We start from the raw sequence: 21260 nt of genomic DNA, 5'->3' as shown, positions 1-21260 counted from the left end.
AAGGGACGTAGTGAACTTTAAGGAGAAGAGGAATGGAGTATTAGAACATTCCCTTTAATGCTATACCATATAAAACAAGGGTAGAACTGAATAAACCACTCAGTTTTGTTTTTGGTTTTTTGGTTTTTTTGGTTTTTTACTTGATGCATCTAAATGGTAGAAAAGTGAAGTGATAAGAGCAGAAAAGCCTGAAACCAGTTATGGTGAAAATTAGATGAAGTGAGACAATTCAGAGAAGCAGAAAGTATGGCAGACCACATCAGCAGATTTATTTCCTGAACAATATTGTTGTATATGTTTCTCATTCACTTGCAATCCCTTCTTTCAGTCAGTGGAAAACTGTACAGGGCATTGGTAGAATGAGAGATTATGGTCCCTTTCTCCACTATCAGCAATAGCCACCAGTATTTTGGAAGTAATTTTTTTAAACTTCTGACTTTCTTTTACTTTTAAGCTATTCACAGCTATTAATGAATGTGAGATGACCATGGAAAAATAATGTGAAGAGAAACTAGAACAATGTCTAAGAGGACTTAAAAATTAAAGATCATCATTTCCATTCTTGGCTTCTAATCTAGGTCATATTGTCTGTACTAATGTAGTCACTCACAGATAATCATTAAAGACAATAGGAGGAAAATAAGAAAATCCTTTGGCAGGATTTCTTTTCTTGCATAAGTATGAAATTTTTTAATAGATGGAATTCCTAGGTGCAGAAATTTCCTTTACCATTGAAATTCTTTATCAAATTTTAGCAATTTTCCTTCAAAGGGGACCTGATTAGTTCAGGATCACATAATCACTACATACCAGGGGCCATGCTGTCTGTTCAGGTTGTATGTGGTAAGGATAAAAATGGAATAATTTCTTCTAGCCTTTGCAAATATTTTGCCCTGAGTACTTGCTGATTGATGAACTGTTTGACTTCTCTTTGCCTCTTTAGGTCACTCAGTGGATAAAAGCGTCAAAAAATGTCTAATTTGAACAACTCAATAACTGAATTTCTCCTTATGGAGTTTTCTGACATCAGAGAGCTACAGATCTTATATTCTTTGCTTTTCTTTCTCATTTACTTAGCAGGCCTGATGGGAAATCTTCTCATTGTCATCATCACCACCATGGACAGGAGATTCCATACCCCCATGTACTTTTTCATTAGGAATCTGTCCATTGTGGATGCCTGTTTCATATCAATAACTGTTCCCCCAGCATCCATTAACTCCCTGGTGAACAACAGGGTTATTTCAGTTACTGGATGTGCAACTCAGATATTTCTGCTAGTCTGGATGGCCTATGTTGAGTACACTTTGCTCACTGTCATGGCCCATGATCGTTATGTTGCCATCTGCCATCCACTTCTTTATCCAGTGATCATGAACCCTCGTGCCTGCATGCAGATGACCTCAATCTGCTTATTCACTGGTCTTTTGTATGCAGTTGTCCATACTGGTTTGACATTTCAATTGTCTTTTTGTCAATCCAATGTGATCCACCAGTTCTTCTGTGACATCCCCTCTCTACTCAAGATCTCTTGTTCAGAGATATTTTTCAATTTAGTATCTTTACTTGCCTCTATTCTGGTGCTTGGAGTTGGCTGCTTTGCTTTCATTATTGTATCATATATTAGAATATTTTCCACTGTGCTTAGATTTCCAGTGAAAGAAGACCAAAGAAAAGCCTTCTCTACTTGTATCCCTCACATCATTGTAATTTCTTTGTTTGTTATTTCAGGCTCCTATGTGCATCTACAACCACTTTCAGATTCTGGGTCAATAAAAAATATGATCATTTCAGTATTCTATTCCATAGTACCGCCCTTTCTGAATCCTATTATATACAGTCTAAGGAATAAGCAGATAAAAGAGGCTGTAAGATTAGTAATGAAGAGAAAGCTTTTTTTTAAATAAATAAAGCATAAATTCTAATTCTTTCCTGATGTTATTGATTTTACTTCATTTATACATTTTAAATCCCATATAAATTTCTCTCTTTCTTTCAGTCTCTATTTCTGTCTGTCTGTCTATCTGTCTCTCTGTAGACGAGTAAAGATGAAGCACTGGACTAAATGAAAAAAGTCACTAGAATTCACCTAGATATTATAAATTTCAGTATAAATTACTTAATGAGACATATTCACAAATTCCAAATATTATAATTCTTTTAGCTTTTAGGTGGCATTTGGCAACTCTGCTTATGATATATTAATGAGAAATGTATAACACATGTGGCTCAGAGTTCCTCCCCCCCCAAGTCAAATTCACACAAAAAACTCTGTTCCCTTAGACCAGAAAGATTTCATCTCAACTTAAGGATACTAGGGGTATGCCTACAGATTAATAGTATTTCCTCCTCTTTTTAAATGACATGAATTTTTGGTATGTGATTGTGATGGAACATAATATACAGTGCTATAAGAAATGATGAGCTCAATAATCTTAGAAAAACATGAAAAGACTTGCATACATATATAATTATGTACAATGGTAACCATCTCTAGAAAGGAAGGAGGGAAGCAAAAAGGTAAGAAAGAAAAAATTTACTTGAAAAATTTATTAAATATTTAAAGGAATAACTAGTTATGTATAATATATTTTCTAGTTTCATGTGTGATCATCTTTTTGTCATATCATGCTATGGAAATGCTTGTTTTATTCAAAAAATTAAAATTATAATACATTTTAAAAGTACAGTTTCATTTTGAAGTTATTATTATAAGTATTTATGGCAAGCTTCATGGAATAGAGATTTACAGTTAGACAGAACCTTTACTTTCTTCTTTGTATATAGAAGCATATTTTTCTTTTTAATTGTCTCTCCATTCAATAGGCATATCCCTACTTGACATTCTCTAAAATATTTTTGGAATATTTTAATGCTCTCCTAATTAGTTTTTAGGACTCAGTAATACCATTTTTAAGAATGTACTTGCCACTCTTCACGCACTTGTCAAATTACTTTAAGTAAGAAGTTTGCCTAAGCATGTCACTGTCCTACTCAGAAAGCTGTAATAGCTCCCTATACCCACATGGATCAAATACAACCTACAATATGTACATCTTAATGTCTCTTGCAGTTTAACGGTAATCTTGATTCAAGACTGGAAGTGAAATAACAAACAGGGAAATCTCAAAATGGTCAAAAGAGCAATAAAATAATTAAAAATCTAAAAAGAAATAGATGTTAGGATAATAAGTTGTTGAACGAGATAAAAAATAAAAGGTAAACAACAGAGTATTTTAGACAATATTAGATTTTTTGGAAAAGTCAGTAACTTATTGGGAACACAAGAAGAAAAATACAAAACAAAAAATGTTAATATAGGAAAAAATGAAATGTAAGTGGTGACTGAATGAGTGAAAATCATTAATTTTTAAAAGAAATTGCTTAAGAAATATTTCTTATTTTTTTTAAACTTGCTCAAAATATTTCTTACAGTGATCCAAACACTGATCCAAACTCTGAGGAGAAAAATAGAACAAAAGGAGAAATGATAAATGCCACAATTTAACCTTTGTTAACCTATATATTCAATGCCATCTAATTAGATTATTATTTTTAATGAATTAGAATAATAATTCAGAAGAGCAAAAAATAAAGAATATCAAAGGAAATAATGCAAAAAATGTAAAGCAAGAAGTTTTAGCTGGTTAAAAAATAGAAAAATAAAATAATGGAACAGAATTCACATACAATTTGTAGCAGGAAATAAATATAGTAACATACATGGCATCTGTAAAAAATTAAGTTTTGAGTATAAGAATTCATTATTTGATAAAAATACTAAGGCAGAAATTGAATATTGTCTAACGTGTTTCACCAATTACAGAGTTAGGGTTAAAATTGTTTTGAGACCTAGAAAACGGAGATAGTAAAAAAAAAAAATCTGAGAAACATGAGCTATATTACTTACAAGACTTTTGGACAGGCAAACGATTTGTGAATTATAAGATGTAGAGAGCAGAATGAAATGCAATTTTATACAAAGAGAAATTATAACCAAGATTAGAAGGAAAACAGAAAATTAGAGGAAATTTTTATTTTTTATTAAAAAAATTTATTTTCAGAACATATGCACAGAAAATTTTTACCATTCACTCTTACAAAGACTTTTGTTCTAATTTTCCACCCCTTTCCCTCACCTCTTCTCCTAGACAATAAGTAATTAGGCATATGTTAGTCATGTGCAATTCTTCTATACATATTCGGAGAAAAACTTTATAACAATGACTCAGATAAAGGTCTCATGTCTCAAATATATACAAGATTTTTTTTCAAATCTATAAGTATGGAAGTCTTTCCCCAGATGATAAATGGTCAAAATATATATAAACAGGAAGTTTTTCAGTGAAGATATCAAGACAATTTATGGTCATCTGAAAATGCTTCAATTAACTATTGTTTAGAGAGATACAAAGTAAATAATTTTGACATACCATTTTACACCTACCAAATTGGCTAAGAAGATAGAAGTAGAGAGTTATAAATATTGGAGTGGATATGGAAATTATTTTTCAAATAAGCCTTATTATTTTCATAGTTTTCACCATTCATCCTTGCAAATCCTTGTATTCCAAATTTTTCTATCAGTCTTTCCCTCACTGTTTCCCCCATGCAGCAAGTAATCCAATATATGTTAACATGTGCACTTCTTGTATGCCAATAAATATGACAATCTAAGTGAAATGGATAAATATTTACAAAAATATAAATTGTCCAGGGTAACAAAAGAAGAAATAAAACACTCAACCCCAGTTTAGAAAATGAAATTGAACAAGTCATCAATTAACTTCTTAAGAAAACATCTCTAGGATCAGAAGCATTTACAAGAGGATCCTACCAAGAATTTAAAGAACAATTAATTCCAATACTATAGAATATATGACATATTTGTTAATATAGATAAAGAAGTCCTGCCAAATTCCTTTTGTGACATAAATATGATGCAGATACCTAAATCAGAATGAACCAAAAAGAGAGAAAGGTATTTATACACCAATTTCCCTGATGCATATTGCTACAAATATTTTAAATAAAAATTTAGCAAAGGAAACACAGTAATTTATCACCATGATAATACACTATGACCTATTCAGGATTGTTTCAATATTAAGAAAATGATAAGCATACTTGGCCATATCAATAATAAAAATAACAGAAATCATATGATTAATTCAATAGAAGCACAAAAAACTTTTGACAAAATACAATACCCATTTCTATTAAAAAAAATTAGAGAATTTAAGGATGAATAGTTTTACTTAAAATGCTAACCAGCATCTGGCTGTAATCATGAGCAAACAAACATTCTATATCATGGAGATAAGCTCTAAGCTTTCTAAATAAGATTAGTGGTTAGACAAAGATGCCCATTATCACCACTATTACTCAGTATTATACTAGAAATGTTAGCTTTAGGAATAAAAGAAGAAAAAGAAATTGAAGGAATTAGAATAGGCTATGAGAAAACAAAACTCTCACTCTTTGCATATAATATGATGGTATAGTTTGAGAATTCTGAAGAATCAACTAAAATGTAGTTGAAATAACAACTTTAGTAGTTACAGTATAAACAACACAAATCAACATTTCTATATTGTATCAACAGAATCCAGCTGCAAGAGATAGAAAGAGAAATTCCTTTTAATATAACGGTAGAGAGTATAAGATATTTGGGTGTCAATCTGTCAAGACAAACCCAGGAAAGAAAATCAGTTCTAAATATCTGGAACAAGACCAGTTGTTTATGGGTAGGCCAAACTAATAAAATAAAAATGGCAGTTCGACTGAAATTAATCTACTTATTCACTGCCAAACCAATCAAAGTGTCAAAAATTATTTTAGAGAACTAGAAAAAAAAATAATCTTATTCTTCTGGAAGAACAAAAGTTGGATACTAAAAGAATTAATGAAAAAAATGCAAAAGGAATTTAGCCTAGTCATATCAGATCCAATCCCATATTTTAGTCATATGAAGAAAAATTCCCTTAATCATTATTGAATAAAGAAATACAAATTAAAACAATTCTGAGATATCATCTCACACCTATCAAATGGGCAAAGACAACAAGAAAAGTTAATGATAAATGTAAGAATACTGGGACACTAATACATTTTTCATGGATTTGGAAAATGATTATTGTTTAATACACTTCGTTGATAATCCAGTTTGTGGGTATAATCTTTACCTTTCTTGAAATAGATAAAAAAGACCCAGCAAAGTGTCCAGTTTTCAAATTGTATTCTTCACTCTGAAAGTGAATAATTAAACCACTACTTCATCTCCAAGTCTGCTATGTGATGCTCCAACCATAGATTAGAAATCCAGACAGTAAAAAATGTAATATTAATTGTGGCAGTGGTTTTACGGTTTGAATCCTTGGATGGTCTAGTACATGAGAAAAGGGACTAGATGCCACTGGACCCATTTCCAGAGTTACAACTCCCTTCATCTGGTAAGTTCAATGATCTAACTCTTGTTCTAATATCGAGCCTGGCTTTTGATCAGTTGGTTTTCCTTATGAGGAATGTTCAAGGGGCCCTTTTCTTGATCCAGATCACTTTGGTAAGTCCTGTTTTGTTTCTGCACACAATTTAGCTTTTTTTTTTTCCTGAAGACATTGGGATTAAGTGACTTGCCCAGGATCACAGAGCCAGGAAACGGTAAGTGTCTGAGACCACATTTGAACTCAGATCCTCCTGACTTCAGGACTGGTGCTCTATTCACGGCACCACCTACCTGCCCCACACAGATTAGCAGTTGAGCAAAACTTTTCTCTTTTATAAATGCATGTCCTGTCTGCCTATGAACTGTGCCTTTAATTTTCTGCATATATTTATATTATATTATATATTATAATTTGCATAAATTATTTGTAAGAATTGCTTACATGGTTGGCTTTTTGTTAACAATTTAATTACAGGTTGTGAAATGTTTACTCTTGTAATTTAAGTGGTAGTGTGGATGATTTGTATTTGTATTTGTATTGTCATATCCCTTTACAATGTACTTGTATTTGTGTTTTGTGTATCCTTGTTAGTTAAGTTGATGAGATCAGGGTAGCAATTTCTAGTTCAAAATAAATATGTAACAAATTTACAATGGCCATTCTCTTTGGCACAATGCAGATTTAAGGGAAGAGGTTACAGATAAAGATAAGGGATAAAATGGGCACCAAGAATGGCAAATGTGAAATAAAATTAAGAGAGTATATAGTTAGCAAGAAAAATACAAGTTTCCCAAAGGAACTCACAATTAATCAGGAGAAAGAAATTTGGAAGAAAGACACCAGTAGAGAGAAGATACTATGAGGGAGCTATAGTAACCTCATAGTGAGTTTACTCCTAAAAAGAATTTAGCAAAGATCTTTTCATAAGCTGATCTTATATAGAGAAAATATAGTTTGGGGGTTTCTCAGAGACACCAGGAAAATAAAGAAGAGAACTCAAAGGGAGGGATCAAAGAGCCAGTTGAAATATTTGGCAAACCAGGACCAGACCTGTGTAAAGATATGCTCGTCAATATTTCAAAGACTGTTTAAAGATGCTCAGAAGTTTGAGGGATGGACAAAAGAGTTTCATCCTCCCAATTACTCTATATAAACAGGATAGCTTGAGAATTGATTAGGCCTAATAAGAGTTAGATGGGCTTCTTCCAAACAAGGGAAGAAAGTCAGTGCACATCACAGCTGATGAGGTCTTCAATGAGCTCTTCAATATTAGATGTGGTTAGCAGAGGAATTGATTAAAAAAACAATCCCCTGAGTCAGGCAGGGAGATGACTTTGGTAGAGATCCATTTAGCTGATTTCCAGTCAAAGAAGATCAAAGGAAAGCCTTCTCTACTTGTATCCTTCATATCATTGTGGTTTCCCTGTTCCTTATTTCAGGCTATTATGTGTACCTACAATCACCTTCAGATTCTGGGTCCATTAAAGATATAATCCATTCAATATTCTATTCTATAATACCTCCCTTTCTGAACCCCATTATATACAGTCTAAGGAATAAACAGATAAAAGAGGCTGCAAGGATAATAATGAGAAGAAAGTGTTTTTTAAGGAATAAAGCATAAAGTGCAGTTCTTTCCCAAGTGAGGACTTAACTACTCTCTCACCCCAAGAGCATATATTTTAACTTCTCCTATGAAAACCTGACCATTCCTTGACCCATAAGAACATATATTTCAACTCTTTCCTTTTTAATCTATAAGACAGGCATGTACCACCGGTGTTTTAGCTCCAATTATATGATTCCAGGAACTCGCCCCTCCTTGGAACTGTTGCTGTTGATAAGGACTGGCCCCCTTATTAATGCAACATTTGATTATAACTACCTGGAGCCCTAGTTGGTGCGTCCTTGTCTTAGATGAGGTCTTCATTAGCCCCAAAGCCTTCTTTGTTTGGACCCCTATAAAGAGTGGGCAAAGCATTCTCCACTTTGAAGCCTCACCTATGGAGATGACGATCTGCCTAGGACTTTCCCGATCGAGACTCACAGGCTGAAATATCGGGGCTTTCCCAGCCGTCCAATTAGAGTTGAAGCTCCCTCGATCGTACTGAGTAATGTATTCTCTCTCTTTCTCTGCTATTCTAATCATAATCCTTATTATTCTTTGCCTCTTGTGTATTATTTGCTGTATGTGTTGTTATTGCAAGCATTCTATCCTGTGCATTGTATAATGAAATTTTACCTTTACTTTAACTGAGCCTGAGAGCATCATTTATAAAAGCGGATTCGAACTTCTCTTAAAAATCATATAACATTAATAGAACACGATAACCCTTGCTTTCTCTCATTTGATTTGACAAAGGTTAAAGTGAACGTTGACACTTTGACAAAGAAAAAGTGACACTAGAAATTGGTATCCAAAAAATTGTTTGGAAGAACCAGAGGAGGAGGATCTTAAGACCTTCAAAGCGTGAAGGTAAGTAGAATTAGCAATTCACCCAAGTTTTGGGTAAAAACTCCATGATGCCATAGCCCTTGCTTTCCCTCATTGATGTGACAAAGTTTTAAGATTCTAAGCCAGACCTTGGGGAATTTTTCAGTTTTAAACCAAAATGGCCAAACTTTTGTACCAACTCTGATCTCAAACATAATAGTGTGGTGGAGTTTCTTTCTTGCTTTGTTAATAATTTTTACCCACCCATCACTAAACTAATTAAGGTTTTTGTAGTTGGTATTACTCTGACATTGGATTCCTCCTTCAGACTGATACATAACTGGTAGTTACTCTGGCAGAGAACTTATTTCAAGTTCAGAGTTCTGGCCCATAACATCTCAAGGGTTAGAGAGAGTGGATAAAGAAGTAAAATCCTTCAAAAATAGGATTGGTGAACTGGAAAACAAAATTGGCGAAATGGAAAAAAATTCCACAGAACAAAAGAACTCAATGGGACAATTAGAAAAAGATTTTTAAAAAGTGAATGAAGAAAATACTTCACTGAAAATCAGAATTGAACAATTGGAATTGAATGACTCGAGGAGACAAGAAGAATCAGTCAAGCAAATCCAAAAAAATCAAACAATGGAAAAGAATGTGAAATACCTTCTGGGGAAGACAACAGACCTGGAAAACAGATCCAGGAGTGACAATCTGAGAATCATTGGACTTCCAGAAAAACATGATGAAAAAAAGAACCTGGACACTATTTTCCAGGAAATTATCAAAGAGAACTGCCCAGAAGTCATAGGAACAGAGGAAAAAATAAACATTGAAAGGATTCATCGATCACCCACTGAAAGGGATCCTAAAATCAAAACACCAATGAATATAGTGGCCAAATGCCAGAACCCTCAGACGAAGGAAAAAATATTGCAAGCGGCTAGAAAAACCCAATTCAAGTATCAAGGAGCCACAATAAGGATCACCCAGAATCTGGCAGCATCCACATTAAAAGATCGAAGGGCCTGGAATATGATATTCCGAAAGGCTAAGGAACTTGGTATGCAACCAAAAATAACTTACCCAGCGAGAATGAGCATCTTTTTCCAGGAAAGAAGATGGACATTCAATGAAGTAAGGGAATTTCATCTATTTCTGATGAAAAAGCCAGAACTTAACAAAAAGTTTGATCTACAAATATAGAACTCAAGAGAAATCTAAAAAGGTAAAGATTAATCTTGGGAACTATATTTCGACTATATAGATATATAAAGAATACATGTATACCTTGTTCTAGAAATTGATGTGGAAAGGACATTGTACCAGAAAAAGGGTAAAGTGGGGGTAATACATCTCATGAAGAGGCATAGGAAATCTATTATATCTGAGAGAAAGAATGGAAGGGGATGAATATAGTGGGTATCTTACTTCCTTCAGAATTGGCTTTAAGTGAAAAATCTTAAGACATATTCAATCTATGGTGAAACTTCTCCCACCTCATTGAAAAGTGAGAAGGGAAAAGTGAAAAGGGAAGGAATAAGCTAAGCGGAAGGGAATACGGAAACTGGGAGGGAAAGGGGTAAGATAGGGGGAGGAATTCTAAGACGGGATACTAAAAAGGGAGAGCTGTGAGAAGCAAGTGGTGCTCACAAGCTTAATACTGGGAAGGGGGGGAAAGGGGAAAGAAGGGAGAAAAGCATAAACCGGGGTTAACAAGATGGCAAGTAATACAGAATTGGTCATTCTAATCATGAATGTGAACGGGGTAAACTTCCCCATAAAGAGGAAATGGTTAGCAGAATGGATTAAAAGCCAGAATCCTACAATATGTTGTTTACAGGAAACACTCCTGAAGCGGGGAGATACATGCAGGTTAAAGGTAAAAGGTTGGAGCAAAATCTACTATGCTTCAGGTAAAGTCAAAAAAGCAGGGGTAGAGGCCTATTTTTATAAAATAGAGAAAGAGAAGGTCAATGAATTGGGTTTGCAACTAAAAATGCTAGAAAAGGAACAAATTAAAAACCCCCAGTCAAACACTAAACTTGAAATTCTAAAAATAAAAGGAGACATCAATAAAATTGAAAGTAAAAAAACTATTGAATTAATTAATAAAACTAAGAGTTGGTTCTATGAAAAAACCAACAAAATAGACAAACCCTTAGTAAATCTGATTAAAAAAAGGAAAGAGAAAAATCAAATTGTTAGTCTTAAAAATGAAAAGGGAGAACTCGCCACTAACGAAGAGAAAATTAGAGCAATAATTAGGAGTTACTTTGCCCAACTTTATGCCAATAAATTTGACAACTTAAATGAAATAGAAAAATACCTCCAAAAATATAGCTTGCCCAAACTAACAGAGGAAGAAGTAAATATCCTAAACAGTCCCATCTCAGAAAAAGAAATAGAACAAACTATCAATCAACTCCCTAAGAAAAAATCCCCAGGACCAGATGGATTTACATGTGAATTCTACCAAACATTTAAAGAACAATTAACTCTAATGCTAAATAAACTATTTGAAAAAATAGGGATTGAAGGAGTCCTACCAAACTCCTTTTATGACACAGACATGGTACTGATACCTAAACCAGGCAGGCTGAAAACAGAGAAAGAAAATTATAGACCAATCTCCCTAATGAATATTGATGCTAAAATCTTAAATAAAATATTAGCAAAAAGATTACAGAAAATCATCACCAGGATAATACACTATGACCAAGTAGGATTTATACCAGGAATGCAGGGCTGGTTCAATATTAGGAAAACTATTAGCATAATTGACTATATCAATAACCAAACAAACAAAAACCATATGATCATCTCAATAGATGCAGAAAAAGCATTTGATAAAATCCAACATACATTCCTAATAAAAACACTTGAGAGCATAGGAATAAATGGACTTTTCCTTAAAATAGTCAGGAGCATATATTTAAAACCATCAGTAAGCATCATATGCAATGGGGAAAAACTGGAACCTTTCCCAGTAAGATCTGGAGTGAAGCAAGGTTGCCCACTATCACCATTATTATTTAATATCGCATTAGAAACACTAGCCTCGGCAATAAGAGTCGAGAAAGATATTAAAGGAATTAGAGTAGGCAATGAGGAAACCAAACTATCACTCTTTGCAGATGATATGATGGTATACCTAGAGAACCCCAGAGATTCTACCAAAAAGCTATTGGAAATAATTCATAATTTTAGCAAAGTAGCTGGCTACAAAATAAATCCCCATAAATCCTCAGCATTTTTATACATCACCAACAAAACCCAACAGCAAGAGATACAAAGAGAAATTCCATTCAGAATAACTGTTGATACCATAAAATATTTGGGAATATATCTACCAAAGGAAAGTCAGGAATTATATGAGCAACACTATAAAAAAGTCTCCACACAAATAAAGTCAGACTTAAATAATTGGAAAAATATTAAGTGCTCTTGGATCGGCCGAGCGAACATAATAAAGATGACAATACTCCCTAAACTAATGTATTTATTTAGTGCTATACCAAGAAAATATTTTAATGATCTAGAAAAAATAACAACAAAATTCATATGGAACAATAAAAAGTTGAGAATATCAAGGGAATTAATGAAAAAATAAAATCAAATGAAGGTGGCCTAGCTGTACCTGATCTAAAATTATATTATAAAGCAGCAGTCACCAAAACCATTTGGTATTGGCTAAGAAATAGAATAGTGGATCAGTGGAAAAGGTTAGGTTCACAAGACAGAATAGTCAACTATAGCAATCTAGTGTTTGACAAACCCAAAGCCCCTAACTTCTGGGAAAAGAATTCATTATTTGATAAAAACTGCTGGGATAATTGGAAATTAGTATGGCAGAAATTAGGCATGGACCCACACTTAACACCATATACCAAGATAAGATCAAAATGGGTCCATGACCTAGGCATAAAGAACGAGATTATAAATAAATTAGAGGAACATAGAATAGTTTATCTCTCAGACTTGTGGAGGAGAAAGAAATTTGCGAGCAAAGATGAACTAGAGACCATTACTGATCACAAAATAGAAAAATTTGATTACATCAAATTAAAAAGCCTTTGTACAAACAAAACTAATGCAAACAAGATTAGAAGGGAGGCAACAAACTGGGAAAACATCTTCACAGTTAAAGGTTCTGATAAAGGCCTCATTTCCAAAATATATAGAGAACTGACTCAAATTTATAAGAAATAAGCCATTCTCCAATTGATAAATGGTCAAAGGATAGGAACAGACAATTTTCAGAAGATGAAATTGAAACTATTACCACTCATATGAAAGAATGTTCCAAATCATTATTGATCAGAGAAATGCAAATTAAGAAAACTCTGAGATACCACTAGATACCTGCCAGATTGGCTAAGATGACAGAAAAAATAATGATGAATGTTGGAGGGGATGCGGGAAAACTGGGACACTAATGCATTGTTGGTGGACTTGTGAACGAATCCAACCATTCTGGAGAGCAATCTGGAATTATGCCCAAAAAATTATCAAATTGTGCATACCCTTTGATCCCGCAGTGTTTCTATTGGGCTTATATCCCAAAGAAATACTAAAGAAGGGAAAGGGACCTGTATGTGCCAAAATGTTTGTAGCAGCCCTATTTGTAGTGGCTAGAAACTGGAAAATGAATGGATGCCCATCAATTGGAGAATGGCTGGGTAAATTGTGGTATATGAATGTTATGGAATATTATTGTTCTGTAAGAAATGACCAGCAGGATGAATACAGAGAGGACTGGCGAGACTTACATGAACTGATGCTAAGTGAAATGAGCAGAACCAGGAGATCATTATACACTTCGACAACAACATTGTATGAGGACATATTTTGATGGAAGTGGATTTCTTTGACAAAGAGACCTAACTGAGTTTCAATTGATAAATGATGGACAAAAGCAGCTACATCCAAAGAAAGAACACTGGAAAACGAATGTGAACTATCTGCATTTTTGTTTTTCTTCCCAGGTTATTTATACCTTCTGAATCCAATTCTCCCTATGCAACAAGAGAACTGTTCGGTTCTGCAAACATATATTGTATCTAGGATATACTGCATCATATCCAACATATAAAGGACTGCTTTCCATCTAGGGGAGGGGGTGAAGGGAGGGAGGGCGAAAAATTGGAACAGAAACGAGTGCAAAGGATAATGTTGTAAAAAAAAAAATTACCCTGGCATGGATTCTGTCAATATAAAGTAATTATTAAATAAAAATTTAAAAAAAAAACAAATAACATGAGTCAACATGAGGAATTATACATGTCCATAAGTCCTAGAAATAGTCCAAAATCAATCCATTGTCCATCACTTCATATGTGTAGGGAATCCAATGATTCCTGCAAGTTTTGAAATCCTGCAATAGTCTCATCATGTATCAGGGAATCTAATGATTCCTGCAGATTTTGAAGTCCTGCAATAGTGTTTAAAACAAATTTTATCTCTTAATGGGATTTTTCATTTATGAATGAATTGGGTTCAACAACACTGGGAAAGAACTGCACTTTATGCTTTATTCCTTAACAAACACTTTCTCCTCATTATTATCCTTGCAGCCTCTTTTATCTGTTTCTTCCTTAGACTGCATATAATGGGGTTCAGAAAAGGAGGTATTATAGAATAGAATATTGAAAGGATTATATCTTTAATGGAGCCAGAATCTGAAGGTGATTATAGGTACACATAATAGCCTGAAATAAGGAACAGAGTAACCACAATGATATGAGGGATACAAGTAGAGAAGGCTTTCCTTTGATCTTCTTTGACTGGAAATCTGAGCACTATAGAAAATATGCGAATATAAGAGGCAGTAATGAAGGCAAAGCAGGCAACCCCAATCACCAGAGCAGAAGCAAGTAAGGATAATGTATGGCTGAATGTTTCTGAGCAAGAGATCTTGAGAAGAGAGGGGATATCACAGAAGAACTGATTGATCACATTAGATTGGCAGAAGGACAATCGAAATGTGTAACCAGTATGGAAACTTGTATACAAAATGCCAGTGAACAAGCAGGTTAAGGTCATCTGTATACATACATGAGGATTCATGATCACAGGGTAGTGGAGTGGTTGGCAGATAGCAACATAGCGATCACGGGCCATGACAGTGAGCAAAGTAAACTCAACAAAGGCCATGAAAGTCACCAAGAATATCTGAGCTGCACAACCTCTAACTGAAATAATCCTGTTGTTTACCAGAGCATTAATGGATGCGGGGGGAACAGTTACTGATATGAAGCAGGCATCCACAATGGACAGATTCCTAATGAAAAAGTACATGGGGGTGTGGAGTCTCCTGTCAATGGTGATGATGATGACAATGAGGAAATTCCCCATCAGGCCTGCTGAGTAAGTAAGAAAGAAAAGCAAAGAATATAAGATCTGCAGCTCTCTGGTGTCAGAAAACTCTATAAGGAGAAATTCAGTCACAGAGGTGGTCAAGTTAGACATTTTCAGACTCCAGTGAATGACCTAAGGTGACAAAAAGAAATTAAATAATCCATCAGTCATCAATTATTAATGACATACTCTGTTTTTGTCATTACTGCATAAGACATGGCCCCCGTTGTGTATGACTATGTGACTATGGGCAAGTCAAGTTAGCTTTCAAGGAAAAACTCTCTAAGAGTGATATAAAAAGTGTATACCTACACTGTTAAAGAAGATTTCTGCAACATAATATTATCTATTTAAAATCTGAACACTTAAGGAGGCAAAGTAATGTTGACTTCCTTTATCTTTTCTTTAATGTGTTGATTATCTTTGAGTGAATGCATCAGTACAATCTAACCTAAGCCAGAAGCTACTAATGAAAACGATCTTTTATTTGTAAAGTCCTCTCAGATGTGGTCTTACCCTATCCTATTCTGTCTTTTCCCATGGTCATCTCATTTTTATTAATAACCATAAACAACATAGAAGAGAAAGTCAGAATTTTTAAAAGAATATTTTAAACCACATTGTCAGCTTTTACTGACAGTGGGGACAAGGACTATAATTTTTCTTCCTCTAAATACTTCCCTCTAAATACTCTCTCATTGACTGAAAGAAGAAATTATAAGTGAATGGGAGATTGACATAGGCTGGATAGCTATTTCATCTGTCCGGGGGCTGGAAGATCAACAAAATCTGCTGACTTGACCTGCTTCTCTAAATAATCCCACTTCTCTAATTTTCACCATACCTGGTCACTGGTTTTCCTGATCTTATCACTCTAATATTCCCTTCATAGCCATGAAAGAACAAAATGAATGAGCTATCATGAGGCTGATGTATCCTTGTCTAATATAAATAATATCCAAAGGAGCATACTGTACTGACACTCTTCTTAAACCCTCTACTTCTCTTTCAAGTTTAAAGACCCAGGACTAGGAATAATTAGTAAGCAGATATTTCTTGGCACTAATTATTCATGATAATATTTTTAGAGAAGTAGAAATTAAGTCCTGATATAAGAGCTATTTTTTTAGTTATGTTTAATACATACATACATCTATACATATAAATGGATATATATATATATGCAAGTTCTAAATTCTATTTCATTTTACTCTTCCAAATATATCTATTGAAATAAAATGTAAAATGAAATTGAAATAATACACACACACACACACACACACACAGGAAAAAATATTTTACAAGATACAATCATTCCTATTAGAAATACTAGAGATCATAAGAATGAATGTCATTTTCATTTAAATAAGTAGCATCTCTCTGAAATCATCAGCAAGCATTATATGTAATGTATAAACTTGAAATATTTCCAGTAAAGTCAAAGGTGAAACAAGGTTGTCCACTATCATCGTTACTATTTAATAGTGCATTAGAAATGTTAGCTTTAGAAATAAGAGAAGAAAAAGAAATTGAAGGAATTAGAGCAGGTAATATGGAAATAAAATCATCATTCTTTGCAGATACTGGAATGGCATACTTAAATATTTCTAGACAATCAACTAAAAAATTAATAGAAAAAATTAACAACTTTAACAATGTTGCAAGACACAAAATAAATCCACATAAATCATCAGCACTTCTGTATGTTAACAACAAAGCCTAGCAGTAAGAGATAGAGAAATTCTGTTTAAAATAACTGTAAATAGTAAAAATATTTGGGAATCTATTTGCCAAGACAAAGCCAGGAAATATATGACAACAAGTAGGAAACATTTTGCAGACAAATAAAGTTAGATCTAAACAATTGGAAGAATATCAAGTACTCATGGGTAGGCAGGCTAATATAATAAAAAATGATAATTCTATTTAAATTTGTACATTTAGTGAATGCCATATCAAACTGCCAACAAATTATTTAATGAAGCTAGAAAAAATAATAACAAAATTCATCTGGAACAACAAAAAGTGAAGAATTTCAATAGAACTGTTGGAAAAAAAGTGTAAACAAAGGTGGCCCAAATATACCAAACTTAAAAGTATAATATAAAGCAATGCCCATTAAAACTCTTTGGTACTGGCTGAGAAATGAAATGGTGGATCAGTGGATTAGGTGAGGTTTACAAGACACAATTGTCAATGACTGTAATAATTTGGTCTTTGATAAATTCAGACACTAGCTTCTGGGATAAAAACTTACTACTTGACAAAAATTGCTGGAAAAATTGGAAAATGGTATAGCACACTGAGGAATGCAAGCAGCACTCTGACCTCTGGATGGTTGTAGAGTAAAATATTATAGCAGGTGTTGATCTTGTGAGATATCATGGAGGCAAACTTTCATACAGAAAAGAAAATTGTAATTGGAACAGGAATTTAAGTCTCTCATCAGTCTCCTGGCTCAGCCCTTTGATGTGTTGGCCCATTTCATTACCCCAACTAAAAATGTCTTACCAGGGCTCTTCTTCCTTAACAGTGGAAGGATCCTTCTCATGAACATCTCTGGTTCTTCTTGTAATTTTTCTTATCTTCTACTCCACATTCAGGCACCATATGTTGGAATACATGAGAGAGCTGCTGGAATACACGGGAGCCCCCTGACTGTGGCTGCTGGAAATCCAACCCAGAAGGGATCGCCTCTTGTGAGAAAATGATACAAGGAGATGATACTGTTCCCTGACCTCTCTCACTAAGAAGCCATTGAATTGTCTGACCTCCCTCCTCTTCCCTCTGCCTCCAATTTATCTCATTCCCAGTTCACAACACCTGTGTCAGCAAAGGCTGCTTGCAACTCCTTCAGATGTTATGATCCACAGCTGTGGAGGCTCTAGGAGCATGGATCTGTCCCTTAACAATCCTACTCACAAACAGCTCTCGGATGCTACTGCTTCCTCTTGTAATGCTTGTGCTTCTTTTGCCCCATGTTCAGGCCCAAATGTTATGATATGGGAGCTACCTGCCAGTTGCTGCTGGAGGTCTAACTCAGATCTGGAGAATAGATCTCTTCATATGAGATGATGATAATTATGATGGATGATGATGGATGATGATGATGATGATGATGATGGATGATAATGATACAAGGAAACTGAGAGGCAGTTGCTGTTCTCTGACCTCTCCACCGAGAGGCTGTTGCATTGTCTGACTTCTCTCCTCTTCTCTCTTGCCTCCAATTTATTTCATTCCATTCCACAAGGAACATCTGTGAAGGCTGTTTTGCAACTCCTTCAAGTTTATGATTCACAGCTGTGGAGGCTTTTGGAGAACTGACCTGCCCCTTCACCTAGCATGGACCTTAACAACAAGGAATAAATACTCTGCCTCTCAAACCTCTATCACTTTTACTCTTAAAGAGCTTCCCAGAGCACTAAGAACTGACAGAGAGTAATGCATGGTAATGCATACCACCAGATGGATTATAGACAGAACATGAAATCTGTTTAAGTTGACAGAAGCAGACAAAAGTCAAGGAAAGGCTAGGGAGTGGATGCACATATTTTCTGACTTTTGATAGGGTTACAATTCTAACCAACCCTTTGGAAATCAAATTAAAATTTACAAGAAAGACCACTAGAACATGTGTAATATATAATACTGAGAGACGTTAATGGATATATATCCCAAAGGCATAAATTATAGAAGTAAAAGTACTCTTGATATGAAAGATTTATAGCAATATCTATTTATCTATACAGAAAAAGATAGTAGAACAACTGTTATATCAGTGTTAAAAATACATTATACTATAAGATCAAGTGAGAAATATAAAAGAAGGTGAGTGCTTAAAAGAGCAAGGGAACAAGGAGAACAAGGTAGAACACACCATTTTCTTCTTGGTAGAATTTTGTTGAATTATGAATTTCAAATATTTTCTCTTCTGATAGATGTCATTATTTTATAGGTACATTTCCTCAATTAGTTTCTCCCTTGTAAAGAAAGGCAAAAGTATAACAAGGAATTATTTGGAAATGAAAATAATATCAAAAGAAATATATTTTAAAATATTTTACACAAAATTTGTGAAATTCTTTTGCCTATATGTCAAGCAAAGCCATAACTATAGTCATGATATATTTGTATCAACTGTGCTAACAATCTAAATAGTCCTCAGGACACTTGGTTCTTCTGCCTTTTGAAGAATGGAGGAAGGGGACTTATTCCAGTCTTTTGAGGGATGTTGAGAGATGGCGAATCCTACAACTATAATACATATTCACTCCCGTGAACATTAATTAATATTTCTTAAACTATAACCCAGTGCACCTGAGAGAACTTTTTTGGCACCGTCTCTTTTCTACCTAGGAAAATATTACTTCAGGGCACTGATCTCTGCATGTCTATATTTGGTTGAAGAGTAGGGATACTATCCCAAAGGAGATGCAAGGAAAGGCCAACAGAGGTAAAATTGGCCTTATGGGGCCATTTTGTCAAAAATGCTGTCTAACCATAACCACAAATACAATGGAGAAAATTGAGGGAAAACTTGCTTCCCAGCCAAGAAGAACAGAATTGTCACAGCTAGACATGAATGGAAACTTTATAATTTTTTGCCAATCCAGCCTTCACTGGGAGGAATTCTGGAAATCTTTCTGTGGCAAAAGAATTTGCTAATATCATCTCTGAGTAGCTCACATTGCAGAAGCTAACAGCAAGGAAACTTGTTTTATTCAGGTTAGTCACAGTGAGTTCGAAGGCAATGCTTTCCCCCACCTCCATTTTTCTTTTATTTTTTCCTACCTTTCTCTCTCTCTTCTTCTCCCTTTCCTACTTTCTTCTCTTTTTCTTTCTTTCCTTCCTTTCTTCCTTCCTTCCTTCCATCCTTTCTTCCTTCCTTCCTTCCTTCCTTCCCTCCTTCCCTCCTTCCTTTCTTCCTTCCTTTTATCCTTCCTTCCTCCCTTTTTCTTTTGTTCATTCCTTCTTCTCTCTTTTTATCTATTTCTACTGATCTTTCTTCCTGTCTCTATTTCACCATTTATTTCTTCTTCATTTCTCTTTTTCCTTTCTCTTTCATTCTTTCTTCTCTCCTGCTCTCTCCATCCCTCCTTCTTTCCTTTCTTTCTTCTTTCTTCCCTCCATGCCTTCTTTTCTCCTTTCCGTCCTTACTTTTTTTCCTTTGTTTCCCTCCACCTTTTAATGCTAACTAATATAGTCATTCATTTTAAGTGAATTATATTTTGTATAGTATATTTTGTGTCAGCTTTTCAATGGATGGGGAAGGATGAGAAAAGTGGGACAAATTCAGAACTTAAAAAGAAAAAAGAACATCTACATACATATGTGATTACAAATATATGTATGTATTCAATATAACAAAAAAAAAACATAGCTCCCATGTCAGACTTTCTCAAAGTTATATTTTGAATGATTAGCAGAATGCTCTCAGAAAACTGATACAAAATGGTATGTACTGTGTAAATAAGAGCAATATTGTAAGATATTTAGCTGTGAATGACATAACTTTTCTCACTATTAGAACAATGCAAGACATCTCTGAAGAACTTAAGATGAAAATGCTCTTTCCCCCCATAGAATGAACTGATAGTGTCAGAATGTATATATATTTTTTACCTTTCAGTTATTGGTCTATGTTTTCTTTCACAACATGATTACTATAGAAATGTTTTGCATGATGATGCATGTGTAATATATTTTTAATATCTTGCATTATCAATGGAGTAATAATGGTGGAAAGTGAAAAACAAAGAATCTGGAACTTAGAGTTTTGAAAAGGAATGTTAAACATTATTTTTACATCTAACTTGGGAAAGATAAAATGTTAAATAAAAAAGACAAAAAAAATAAAAATTTATGGAAAATCAATGGTCAGGAAATATCTGCATACCAATTGTTTCAAAGAGCTAGATTTTTGACCTTGAAAGACTTCTTAAGGGAAGTAGTGAACATAAGGAGAAGAGGAATGAGTATTAGAACATTCCCTTAATGCTATATCATGTAAAACAAGG

The 21260-nt window shown here is 34.1% G+C and overlaps 1 protein-coding gene and 1 pseudogene across 1 annotated transcript; one reads left to right on the top strand and one right to left on the bottom strand.

Moving 5' to 3' along the window:
* Positions 1–971: 971 nt before the first annotated feature.
* LOC127557603 (olfactory receptor 14C36-like) lies at positions 972–1907 on the top strand. Its single transcript, XM_051990911.1, has one exon. The coding sequence runs from the start codon at positions 972–974 to the stop codon at positions 1905–1907; it is 936 nt and encodes a 311-aa protein (XP_051846871.1).
* A 12499-nt stretch (positions 1908–14406) lies between these two features.
* LOC127556476 (olfactory receptor 14C36-like) lies at positions 14407–15351 on the bottom strand (annotated as a pseudogene).
* Between the last annotated feature and the right edge of the window lie 5909 nt (positions 15352–21260).

The sequence above is a fragment of the Antechinus flavipes genome, chromosome 3 (assembly GCF_016432865.1).
Source record: "Antechinus flavipes isolate AdamAnt ecotype Samford, QLD, Australia chromosome 3, AdamAnt_v2, whole genome shotgun sequence".
Classification (NCBI taxonomy): domain Eukaryota; kingdom Metazoa; phylum Chordata; class Mammalia; order Dasyuromorphia; family Dasyuridae; genus Antechinus; species Antechinus flavipes.
The sequence above is the reverse complement of the archived record's forward strand: the minus strand, read 5'-3'. Positions and strand labels throughout refer to the sequence as shown.